Source organism: Herpailurus yagouaroundi, unplaced genomic scaffold (genome assembly GCF_014898765.1).
Source record: "Herpailurus yagouaroundi ecotype Mexico unplaced genomic scaffold, PumYag 159, whole genome shotgun sequence".
NCBI lineage: Eukaryota > Metazoa > Chordata > Mammalia > Carnivora > Felidae > Herpailurus > Herpailurus yagouaroundi.
In genome coordinates, this window is record NW_024412400.1 from 10,425,638 (window position 1) to 10,438,176 (window position 12,539).

The 12,539-nt window shown below is 48.3% G+C and overlaps 1 protein-coding gene across 4 annotated transcripts in view; it reads left to right on the plus strand.

The window, feature by feature from the left end:
* The window catches only part of GASK1A (golgi associated kinase 1A), a 67,742-nt gene that overhangs the window by 52,956 nt on the left and 2,247 nt on the right, over positions 1-12,539 (plus strand). For 2 of the 4 annotated variants that reach the window (XR_005791966.1, XR_005791968.1), the window contains exons 3-7: positions 1,344-1,466; positions 3,214-3,317; positions 3,995-4,145; positions 5,344-5,536; positions 6,634-7,907. Coding sequence is in view for 1 of the 4 variants with exons in the window: in XM_040479973.1 (XP_040335907.1) it covers positions 1,344-1,466; positions 3,214-3,317; positions 3,995-4,205 (438 nt within the window). In the remaining 3 variants the exon portion in view is untranslated. Of the gene's footprint in view, positions 1-1,343; positions 1,467-3,213; positions 3,318-3,994; positions 4,483-5,343; positions 5,537-6,633; positions 7,908-12,539 lie in introns of those variants that run through there. The other 2 variants (XR_005791967.1, XM_040479973.1) reach the window with 2 other exon arrangements.

The following is a 12,539-nucleotide window of genomic DNA, read 5'->3' on the forward strand; positions in this document are numbered from 1 at the left end:
CCATCCTGATTGGGAGAGCCCAGGGGTCCCTGGGCCCTCCCTCTCCTGCGACCCTGACACCACCTGGGGATTTACAAGGACTCAAACCCCAGGTCCCACAACCCGGGAGGATCTGGTAACCTTCCTAGGATTTAGACAAATCCCAGGCAGCTGATCGTGTTTCACATACCTCGCACAAGGGCACGTCTCACACCCTCAGCCTCCTGCTGCTCCCTGCTTCACTTCTCTCTTCCTCTCCTCTCTCTCCTCCCCCTTCCGCAGCAACAAATGGATTTTTCCTCTTGTCCCAAGCACAGCAAGTCCTATGGAGACCTCACCTTCTGTTGTTAGCACTCATCAAGGTATTGTATCCAACCAAATTTCCTTCCCAGCAGGAAAAGGGGTGCATCTCCTCCAGCTCGCCCACCGTGTGACGCCCCCTGCTGCCCCCAAACTCACCCTGTTTGGAATCCACTTCCTGGCACATCCCAACCTTTTCCACACCACCTCCTGCTTCCACCTATCCCTTTCCTGTCTTTCTCCCTACAGCAAGACCCGCCCTCCCATCCTGTGAGGACTCTGCCACTTCTATTTTGATGCCTTCTCCCTTCTGGACCCCCTCGCATTGGATGCACACAGTAGATAACATCCTCACGTAGGTCAGGGCTGGGCTGTATCTGTGTTTCTGTTTAATTCCTGACTTGCAGGCTGTAACTCCTTCCTTCTGAAGAAAGCTACTGGAAGCAGGTGCATGGGGTGTATTGTTGTGCAAATTCTATGACACTCTAAAATGTCATGTGTGTCTCCATGTGTGTCTGGAGGGGCTGGGAGGCAGAACTCCTCAGAACTGTCCCCACACCATGCCTGAGGATTCCCCCTTGAGGCCTCCAGTGTACAAGGAGCCTGTAAGGGGAATGCCTTCCTCCTTCTCTGACTTTGACTCAGGCCTAACAAGGGCTGCAGCTTTTACCTCCAAAGAAAGGAGGAATCCCTGCTGTCGCATTTGCCGCGTAAGGAAAAAGTGGAGTTGTGTGTGAATTTCCCCTGGTTGACAGATGGTCAGCACTGGGAGGCCCAGGGGCCTTAGGCCAGAGTTTGGGGCAGTGACACAGATTCGGCAGTGGGGATCAGTGGAAATCCAGGCGGGGCTGAGGTGTGAGCAGACAGGCCCACGGCCAGCAGGACGAGCTGGCTGGAGGAGCAGACCAGAAGCTCCCTCCCTAGCTGGAGGCCAGCCACGAGCCAACTAGCACCGACAGCCGCTGTCCCCAGTGTGAGGCCCCAGGGGTCAGGCGGCCCGAGTGCCGGGCTCGGTGGAGGCAGGCATCGAGCCACACCCCCTCAGGGGCTGGATGTCCTCATAGGTCCATGACCGCCTGGACCGCTACTGCTGCGGCTTTGAGCCCGAGCCGTCAGACCCCTGCGTGGAAGAGGGGCTCCGGGAGAAATGCCAGAACCCGGGCGAGCTGCGACTGGTCCACATCCTGGTACGTCCCCTTGTCACCCAGACTCGGGTTTTCATGTCTCCTCCTTCAGTTCATGAGTTTCAGAGATCATGTGACACGGGGGGTTCCCAATCCTATTCTTTTTAGCAGAAGCCTTTGTTTGAATTATGTTTCCAAGAGGCCACAGTATGGAAAACTGACCCAAGTGGGGCTTTGCAAATGTGGTTGAGGTGGGGATGGTGCGGGGGCTGGGTTTTCATCAACTCCACTGTCCCCTTGAGAGTCCACAGGGAACCCCTGGGGCTCCCAGAAGCAGGTGTGAGGACTGTGTGTCTAGCCAGCCACCCACATTGTGCCAGCAGCTGTGGAAACTGTGGCCTGGCCCGGGGAAGGGCGTTTCCACGGCCGCATGGCTGGTCAGCGGCAGTGACAGGGCTCCCTCCTAGGGCCCAACAGCTCACAGGCCGGTGCTCGCCAGAGGAACACTGCGCTGCCTCCTGTTAAAAGTAGAGCCCAGGGTGGGAAGCGATGTGCAGAGGCCATCAGAGACAGGACTGCCATGGCAGAGCAGTCTCTTCTGTCCGAGGAGCGAGGGGCCGCCCTCTGGAAGGGCTCCTCCGCCTTCTCCCCACCCAGTGAGCTGAATATCCGCGAGGCCTTACTTTGGCCAGTTGCTTTTGGAGAGAGTAGCTGTCAGCACGGTGCCCTGGGCTACCTTCAGGCAGGCCACACCAGCCAGGAGGCCAGGGCTGCCTCGTGAAGCTGCTGGGTGGTAGGAATTCTCCATCTCCTGCCCTCAGAGCTCTCTCTCCTGTTCCCTGGTAAAAGGCAGTTATCCCTGGATGAGGTAAGGCTTTTATATCCATCAGTTACCCCTGGGGGTAGCCATTTCACAGATCCCTTAGGACAGCAGTTTTCGGAGGGAAGAGTCATTGGGCTTTAAGAAATAGATGATCCCTGATGTGTGGAGAGGGGTGAGGAGGGAGAAGAGACAGAGAAGAGGAAAAGCTAGGATCCTGGAGGCAAGAGTTCATATGTTAAGCCGAGGTTAATGGAGAGGATTATGGGAAAACACCATGGAATCCTGGAGAATATATAGGAATGGGGTGTGTGCACAGGGGTGGGAGTAGGGAGTGGAAGATATGCCACGCCATGTTTTTGAAGTGTTAAAGAATTCCCTTTGGCCGGTTTTAGTTTTGAAAGCGTTTAGGAGTCGCTCAACTCTTCTGCTGTGGGGCTAGAGTATGCTGCCTGGGAACGGAAGGCGTTGTGTGTTCTTGGTGATGCTCAGGGGAATGTGCAGGTGCTCAGGACGCGTGAGCACGTGTAAGCGTGCACGTATGCGATGTGCCCTGAAGCCACAACCCCACTGGGTAGGCCATCTCTGCACCTGCCGGTTCTCACCCACACGCCTCACCCCTTCAGCCACCAGAACAGGAATCAACCCCTCTGCCTTGTGGTTTCACAGGGGGCTCTGGGGCTTGGCACCACTGGTCCGGGTTGGAACTAACTAGCTGCTTCTCAGCTGTGTGACTGTGTGCAAATTACTTAACTTCTTTGTGCCCCTGATGGAGCTAACGCTAGCTCCCCTTCTAAGGTTGCTGGGAGGGTTCACTGAGATGGCAAGATTACTGCTCAGCGTGTGGGGGCCATGAGGTAGCAGGGTGGACTGTGGGACCATCAGCTCAGGGTCCCCCCCTTCTGAGCCCCTCAACCCCGACAGAGCCCAAGGGCACCAGCTAGGCCGCAACCTTACCCACCTCTGTCTCTGCCCATCTTCTTCCCTGAGGTCCGGAGCAGTGATCCATCCCATCTGGTCTACATCGATAACGCCGGCAACCTTCAACACCCAGAGGACAAGCTGAACTTTCGGCTGCTGGAGGGCATAGATGGGTGAGGGTCAGCGGGGTGGGACGGGGGTTCGGAGAGTGAGGCTTGATGGCCCTGCTGTAGACTGTGGGGCCTTAAATCATGGCTCCTGTGAAGTCTGCAGTCTTTTAGACAAAGGCTATTGGATCTGAGCCTCAGGAGGGGGTGGGGAGCCCTGGGAAAGCTGAGGGGACACAGCCAGCCAGCAGGCCCTTCAACTTCTGGGTGGAGTACCCCCACCCCTAATAGCCAGAGGGCCTCCTGGCCCGGCGGAACACTGGCAGCCTGCTAGGGCCTGGTGAGGCCAGCCCTTCCCTTGCCCCAGAGGAGGAGCTAGCCTGGGCAGCCTACCTTTCCTGCCCACTCATGACAGGTAGCTCAGCCTTCTTAGAACTCTTTCTGGCATTTGCCAAGCACAGCAGGAGGCATTTCTCCTGGAGTAGCAGAGGTGACTCCCCCAGCTTCTCTGTGGGGTGGGATCCATCCTAAAGCTCTATCCCCTGTCTGCTGTCACAGCAGGTAGACGGGAGGGTTCCCTGATAACGAGACAGCAGGTGGGCCCTGGGACTTTGCAGGATGACTTTGCCAGGGTTTGCCAGCTGTGCGATTTCTGGCCATCTGGCTTCACCTGTCATGGAAATTTTCTGAGATCACTTTTGCTTTTCCTTTCTGTTATGGGGCTCGGGGGACCTGACCTTCAGGTTTCCTGAGTCTGTCGTGAAGGTTCTTGCATCAGGGTGTCTACAGAATATGCTGCTCAAGTCACTGCAGATGGACCCAGTGTTCTGGCAAAGCCAAGGCGGGAGACTGGGACTGACGCAGGTTCTCCAGACCCTGGAGCGGCGAGGACAGGTGCTGCTGGAACACATCCGGAAGCACAACCTGACACTCTTCCGGGATGAGGACTCGTGAGCTTGTGCATTGCCCAGGCAGAGCTCCTGCCTCACTGGCGGGGTGCATCACAACACCACTCGAGTGGATGAGCATCCACACTGCTGGCCACATTCTCTTGGGCTCCCCCCAACTTGAAGACAAATGGGAAAAGCCAGAATGTCAGAATGTGTCACCTGCTTGGGATGGTGAAGGTGGTTGTGGGTGTTGGGTGTTCAATCTTACCACAGTCCTTTCTGTCTTTTCAGCTCTGGCTGTTTACTCCCTTGCACCAATAAATATTTTCAAGAACATTCTATGAACCGCTCCAGATACTGTAAAATTGTACATCCCACACGCATATATAGAGTGGACGTGTGAGTGCCTGTGTGTGTGTGTGTGTGTGCGTGCACACGTGTGTGTGAAGTTTCTGGCTGAAAACACCAAGCCAGAATCTTCAGAATCTTGTCAGTAAGCAAGGCCCCAAGCTTCCAGCAAGCACTTTTGTGTCCTGATGTGAACAGGTCTGCTCAGCACAGATCAGTGGATACATAAGCAGACACTGTGTGGCCCCTCCCAGCTCACTCAGTGCATGTCAACCACCCCTGGCACCGAAGGACACGGTCCAGCTCTCTGAGCTTAGCCCACTCAGCAAGACACCATCCCTAGCCCTCCCCTCAGCACTGGCCTCTTCCTCCTTCCGGAATGGTAGGGGGCGGGGGAAGCCTCCAAGCCCAGCTCTGCCCAAGTCCACAGAACTCCAGGGTTGGGCCCCATGCCCCTGGGCCATCCTCAGTTGAGAATGGCTCCAGCACAGGCCTCTCGACATGCTGTTCCTCAACACATACCCCTTCAGTCCCTAGCTTCCACCTCAGAAAGTCTTGTTAAATATATGCACCCTTGGGGCGCCTGGGTGGCGCAGTCGTTTAAGCGTCCGACTTCAGCCAGGTCACGATCTCGCGGTCCGTGAGTTCGAGCCCCGCGTCGGGCTCTGGGCTAATGGCTCAGAGCCTGGAGCCTGTTTCCGATTCTGTGTCTCCCTCTCTCTCTGCCCCTCGCCCGTTCATGCTCTGTCTCTCTCTGTCCCAAAAATAAATAAACGTTGGAAAAAAAAATTAAAAAAAATATATATATGCACCCTTAACACCCTTAATTTTTTTTTTTTTATTTTGATTTTCAGAGGCCTGGATTTGAATGCAGGAGCTCTGGGTTCAGATCTAGCCTTGGCCACTTAATGGTTAGCAACTGACAAGTGTTTATTGAGCACCTGCTAGAGTAACTAGTAACGTTTACTGAGTGATGACTACGTACCAGTCGCCGTGACAGTGGTTTATGTGGATCAAGGCACACCTAACCTCGCGACGACTCGACGGGTAGGTGTGATTATTAGCTCCATTTACCGATTAGGTGTGATTATTATTATCTCCGTTGTACAGATGAGGCACAGAGGGGTTTGGTAACTTGTCCAAGGGCACCCAGCTCATAGATGGAAGGGTCAGAATTCAAACTCAGGCCGGAGTTGTGCTAGCGTGTATTGAGCCCAGGACCACCACTAAAGGGCGCTCCCACCACCCTGCCCAGTAGCTCCGACAGCTTCTCTTCCTCGAATCCCTTTGGATTCGGAGCGGATGATGAGGCAGGGCCGATTCTGTGGAATGTGGAGGAGCAAAGTCCGACCCCAGCCAAGCACAGTCACGTGCATCTGGCTCCCTGCCCATTGCTCTTTGCTCGTTAAAGTCTTCTCCGTCTACAAACTGTGTCTTTTCTGCAAACTTGAAACTTCATCCACTTTCTGTCCTTCTCAGCCTCAGCGCGCGCTGCTGGCCCTAAGCCTCCCCCAGCCATTGCTTCTAGAATGAGAAGGATGTGCCAAGCAAAGCAAACAGCTGGGGATGGAGAATTAGGACTTTCCCATCAACCTCAAGAGGCTTCGAGGGCAGCCGAAGGGTCTGGTGAGGCCACCACAATCGCCGGCCACCATGCTGCCTGACTGGCCTCACCCCAGGCCCGACTGTTTCTTTGTACTTCATCCTAAAGGGTCTGTTTCAAGGAAAACGATGGAGAGGCTGGTGACAATAACAGGTTCATGGCTCTCTAGATGCAATGCCAACCATCCCCCAGCTCTGAAAATCAAAAGCCTTTTCATACGTTCAGTGCAAGAACTCCTGTCCCAGTCAGCGTGGATATTCATACATTGTGTTGCCTTGCAGAAATACCAGTGTGTTGTTATTGGGTGTAACCTCAGACCCTGCGGAGAATATTGTATAATACACAGTACAGGCAACATATTAACATTTCTATATCTGAAAAATTCAGGATTCTGAATGACATCTGACCTCCAGGGTTTGGTTATGGGGTTCCAGACCTGTAGTAACTAATTTGTTACCCACAAGGCATGGTGCTAAGGGGCTTTATACAGAGGATTTCATGAGTGCCTTACACTCCCAGCTGTATGATCCTCACTCTACAGATCAAGAGCCTCAGCTGGGGAGGGAGTACATTGCCCGTGGCCAGACAGATGGAGGTGGCAGAGTCTGCCCATGAACCTGGGGAGCGCTACCTGGCATGAAGTGAATACGGATGGTGGTCTGCACTGTGCAAAGGAGCTGTACCGTGTTCCTCATCGCAAAGCCTCGAAATAACTCCATAAGGTAGGCATTATTGCTCCCATTTGACAGAACAGAAGACTGAGGCTCAGAGACATTGAGTCACTTGCCCAAGGTCACAGAGCAGGTAACTGGTAGGGCTGGGATTTGAACCCAGCCTCATTTAACTCCAGAACCCCTGCCCCCACCACTATAGCATCCTTCCTTCCTTCCTACTGTCATTCATTCACTCATTCAAGAAATCTTAGTGAGATTTCCCACACAGAATATAGAATTTGAAAGGAATCAGTGTGTGTGCTGCATTGTGGTGGCCGCATGTATGCCATTTGGCCATCAGAGCGGGTGTCCTGGCTTTCTGTCGGTAAGCAAGGTCCCTGTCACTGGGGATACAGGAAGTGTGAGGGCAGTGCTGTGGGCAAGAGGGGGTCAGAGCTGAGTCGGCGGGGGTGCAGCACAAGGAGATGTGGGAGGCGAGATCTCTGTGAACGCTGCGAGCCGGGCTTCCCATGGACCAGGGCTTTCAGAGGAGTGGGCGGTCCCCACTGAACCCCAGAGGCTCACCCACCAGCTCAGACAAGACACTTCCCGCAGTCCCCACTCCTGGGCCACCTGAGGGTCAGGAGCTTCCTCTCCAGGCTTCCTCTCCTCTTCTGCTCCAGGCTTCCTCTCCAATCTGCCTTTCCAGGGACCCTGGCCTTTCGTCCCCTGGAACCTGCCCCTACCCTGCCCCAAGGCCTCTCCAGTGGGGAGGATGGATTACTTATCATAACCCTGAAGGAGTTCTTCCCCTCCTGCCCCTCACCTCCTCCTCTTTGCTTCACGGGCCCTCCTGTCCTCCCTGGCCCACCTCCGGGCCCACCTGTGGCTCTGGTTAGCACTGCTCAGGGGATGCTTATTTGGGGAGTGGGGCCTGCTAGGGCACGTGGGTATAGGGGCCAAAGGTAGAGTAACCTGTGCAACATCTGGTATTGTCCAGCCGATGAGAGAAGTCACTTCATGGAGGGAGGCACAGGAGACAAGATAAGTGAAGTCCCTTCACGCTGATGGATGCAAGAATATGGATTTAAAACAATTTTTTTAATGTTTATTTTTGAGAGAGAGAGACAGAGTGTGAGCAGAGAAGGGGCAGAGAGAGAGGGGTAGACACAGAATCTGAAGCAGGCTCCAGGCTCTCAGCTGTCAGCACAGAGCCTGATGAGGGATTCCAATTCACGAACTATAAGATCATGACCTGAGCTGAAGTTAGAGGCTCAACCAACTGAGCCTCCCAGGCACCCCAAGAATATGGATTTTTTTTAATTTTAATTTTTTTTTTAATTTACATCCAAATTAATTATTATATACTGCAACAATGATTTCAGGAGTAGATTCCTTAGTGCCCCTGACCCATTTATCCCATCCCCCCTCCCACAACCCCTCCCATAACCTTCAGTTTGTTCTCCATATTTATCAGTCTCTTCTGTTTTGTTCCCCTCCCTGTGTTTATATTATTTTTGTTTCCCTTCCCTTATGTTCATCTGTTTTGTCTCTTAAAGTCCTCATATGAGTGAAGTTATATGATTTTTGTCTTTCTCTGACTGACTAATTTCACTTAGCATAATCCCCTCCAGTTCCATCTACGTAGTTGCAAATGGCAAGATTTCATTCTTTTTGATTGCTGAGTAATACTCCATTGTATATATATACATATACCACATTTTCTTTATCCATTCATCCATCGATGGACATTTGGGCTCTTTTCATACTTTGGCTATTGTTGATAGTGCTGCTATAAACATGGGGGTGCATGTGTCCCTTCAAAACAGCACACTTGTATCCCTTGGATAAATGCCTAGTAGTGCAATTGCTGGGTCGTAGGGTACTTCTATTTTTAGTTTTTTTAGGAACCTCCATACTGTTTTCCAGACTGGCTGCACCAGCTTGCATTGCCACCCACAGTGCAAAAGAGATCCTCTTTCTCCACATCCTCGCCAACATCTGTTGTTGCCTGAGTTGTTCATGTTAGCCATTCTGACAGGTGTGAGGTGGTATCTCATTGTGGTTTTGATTTGTATTTCCCTGATGATGAGAGATGGTGAGCATTTTTTCATGTGTCGGTTGGCCATCTGGATGTCTTCTTTGGAGAAGTTCTATTCATGTCTTTTGCCCATTTCTCCACTGGATTATTTGTTTTTTGGGTGTTGAGTTTGATAAGTTCTTTGTAAATTTTGGATACTAACGTTTTATCTTATATGTCATTTGCAAATATCTTCTCCCATTCCATCGGTTGCCTTTTAGTTTTGCTGATTGTTTCCTTCGCTGTGCAGAAGCTTTTTATTTTGATGAGGTCCCAGTAGTTCATTTTTGCTTTTGTTTCCCTTGCCTCCGGAGATGTGTTGAGTAAGAAGTTGCTGCGGCCAAGGTCAAAGAGGTTTTTGCCTGCTTTCTCCTTGAGGATTTTGATGGCTTCCTGTCTTACATAGAGGTCTTTCATCCATTTTGAGTTTATTTTTGTGTATGGTGTAAGAAAGTGATCCAGGTTCATTCCTCTGCGTGTCACTGTCCAGTTTTCCCAGCACCCCTTGCTGAAGAGACTGTCTTTATTCCATTGGGTATTCTTTCCTGCTTTGTCAAAGATTAGTTGGCCATACGTTTGTGGGTCCATTTCTGGGTTCTCTATTCCATTCCATTGATCTGAGTGTCTGTTCTTGTGCCAGTGCTGTACTGTCTTGATGATTACAGCTTTGTAGTATAGTTTGAAGTCTGGGATTGTGATGCCTCCTGCTTTGGTTTTCTTTTTCAAGATCACTTTGGCTATTCGGGGTCTTTTCTGGTTCCATAAAAATTTTAGGATTATTTGTTCTAGCTCTGTGAAGAATGCTGGCGTTATTTTGATAGGAATTGCATTGAATATGTAGATAGCTTTGGGTAGTATCGACATTTTTAACAATATTTGTTCTTCCTATGCAGGAGCATGGAATCTTTTTCCATTTTTTTGTGTCTTCTTCAATTTTTTTCATAAGCTTTCTATAGTTTTCAGTGTATAGATTTTTCACCTCTTTGGTTAGATTTATTCCTAGGTATTTTATGATTTTTTGTGCAACTGTAAATAGGATCTATTCCTTGATTTCTCTTTCTGTCGCTTCATTGTTGGTGTATAGGAATGCAACCGATTTCTGTATATTGATTTTATATCCTGCAACTTTGCTGAATTCATGAATCAATTCTAGCAGTTTTTTGGTGGAATCTTTTGGGTTTTCCATATAGAGTATCATGTCATCTGCAAAGAGTAGAAGTTTGACCTCCTCCTGGCCTTTTATTTCTTTGTGTTGTCTGATTGCAGAGGCTAATACTTCAATACTATGTTGAATAACAGTGGCGAGAGTGGACATCCCTGTCTTGTTCCTGACCTCAGGGGGAAAGCTCTCAGTTTTTCCCAATTGAGGAATGATATTAGCATTGGGTCATTCATATATGGCTTTTATGATCTCGAGGTATGCTTCTTCTATCCCTACTTTCTTGGGGGTTTTTATCAAGAAAGGATGCTGTATTTTGTCAAATGCTTTCTCTGCATCTATTGAAAGGATCATATGGTTCTTGTCCTTTCTTTTATTGATGTGATGAATCACGTTAATTGTTTTGCAGATATTGAACCAGCCCTGCATCCCAGGTATAAATCCCACTTGGTCGTGATGAATAATTTTTTTAATGTATTGTTGGATCCGGTTGGCTAATAACTTGTTGAGGATTTTTGCATCTATGTTCATCAGGGAAATTGGTCTACAGTTCTCCTTTTTAGTGGGGTCTCTGGTTTTGGAATCAAGGTAATGCTGGCTTCATAGAAAGAGTTTGGAAGTGTTCCTTCCATTTCTATTTTTTGGAACACCTTCAAGAGAATAGGTGTTAACGCTTCCTTAAATGTTTGGTAGAATTCCCCTGGAAAGCCATCTGGCCCTGGACTCTTGTTTTTGGGCAGATTTTTGATTACTAATTTGATTTCCTTACTGGTTATGGGTCTGTTCAAATTTTCTATTTCTTCCTGTTTCAGTTTTGGTAGTGTATATGTTTCTAGGAATTTGGCCATTGCTTCCAGATTGCCCATTTTATTGGCATATAATTGCTCATAATATTCTCTTATTATTGTTTTTATTTCTGCTGTATTGGTTGTGATCTCTCCTCTTTCATTCTTGATTTTATTTATTTGGGTCCTTTCCTTTTTCTTTTTGATCAAACTGGCTAGTGGTTTATCAATTTTGTTAATTCTTTCAAAGAACCAGCTTCTGGTTTCATTGATCTGTTCTACTGTTTTTTTGGTTTCAATGGCATTAATTTCTGCTCTAATCTTTGTTATTTCCTGTCTTCTGCTGGCTTTGGGTTTTGTTTGCTGTTCTTTTTCCAGCTCCTTAAGGCATAAGGTTAGGTTGTGTATCTGAGATCTTTCTTCCTTCTTTAGGAAGGCCTGGATTGCTATATAGTTTCCTCTTATGACTGCCTTTGCTGTGTCCCAGAGGTTTTGGGTTGTGGTGTTATCATTTTCATTGACTTCCATATACTTTTTAATTTCCTCTTTAACTTCTTGGTTAGCCCATTCATTCTTTAGTAGGATGTTCTTCAGTCTCCAAGTATTTGTTACTTTTCCAAATTTTTTCTTGCGGTTGATTTTGAGTTTCATAGCATTGTGGTCTGAAAATATGTACGGTATGATCTCGTTTTTGTACTTACTTAGGGCTGATTTGTGTCCCAGTATATGGTCTATTTTGGAGAACGTTCCATGTGCACTGGAGATTTATTCTGCTGCTTTAGGATGAAATGTTCTGAATATATCTGTTAAGTCCATCTGGTCCAGTGTGTCATTCAAAGCCATTGTTTCCTTGTTGATTTTTTGATTAGATGAGCTGTCCATTGTTGCGAGTGGGGTGTTGAAGTCTCCTACTATTATGGTATTACTATCAATGAGTTTCTTTATGTTTGTGATTAACTGATTTATATATATGGGTGCTTCACATTTGGCACATAAATGTGTACAATTATTGGGTCTTCTTGGTGGATAGACCCCTTGATTATGAAATAATGCCCTTCTGCATCTCTTGATACAGTCTTTATTTTAAAGTCTAGATTGTCTGATATAAGTATGGCTACTCCGGCTTTCTTTCTTGACCATTAGCATGATAGATGGTTCTCCATCCCCTTATTTTCAATCTGAAGGTGTCTTTAGGTCTAAAGTGGGTCTCTTGTAAACAGCATATAGATGGATCTTGTTTTCTTATCCATTCTGTTACCCTATGTCCTTTGATTAGAGCATTGAGTTCATTGACGTTTAGAGTGACTACTGAAAGATATGAATTTATTGCCATTATGATGTTTGCAGAGTTGGAGTTTCTGGTGATGTTCTCTGGTCCTTTCTAATCTTTGTTGCTTTTGGTATTTATTTATTTATTTATTTCTCTCTATATATACATACTTTTTCATCTTTTCTTCCCTCAGAAAGTCCCCCTTAAAATTTCTTGCAGGGCTAGTTTAGTGGTCACAAACTCCTCTAATTTTTGTTTGTCTGGGAAACTTTTTATCTCTCCTTCTATTTTCAATGACAGCCTTTCTGGATAAGAATTCTTGGCTGCATATTTTTCTGATTCAGCACACTGATTATATCTTGCCACTCCTTTCTGGCCTGCCAATTTCTGTGGATAGGTCTGCTGCAAACCTGATCTGTCTTCCCTTGTAGGTTAGGGACTTTTTTTTTTTCCTTGCTGCTTTCATGATTCTCTCTTTGCCTGAGTATTTTGTGAATTTG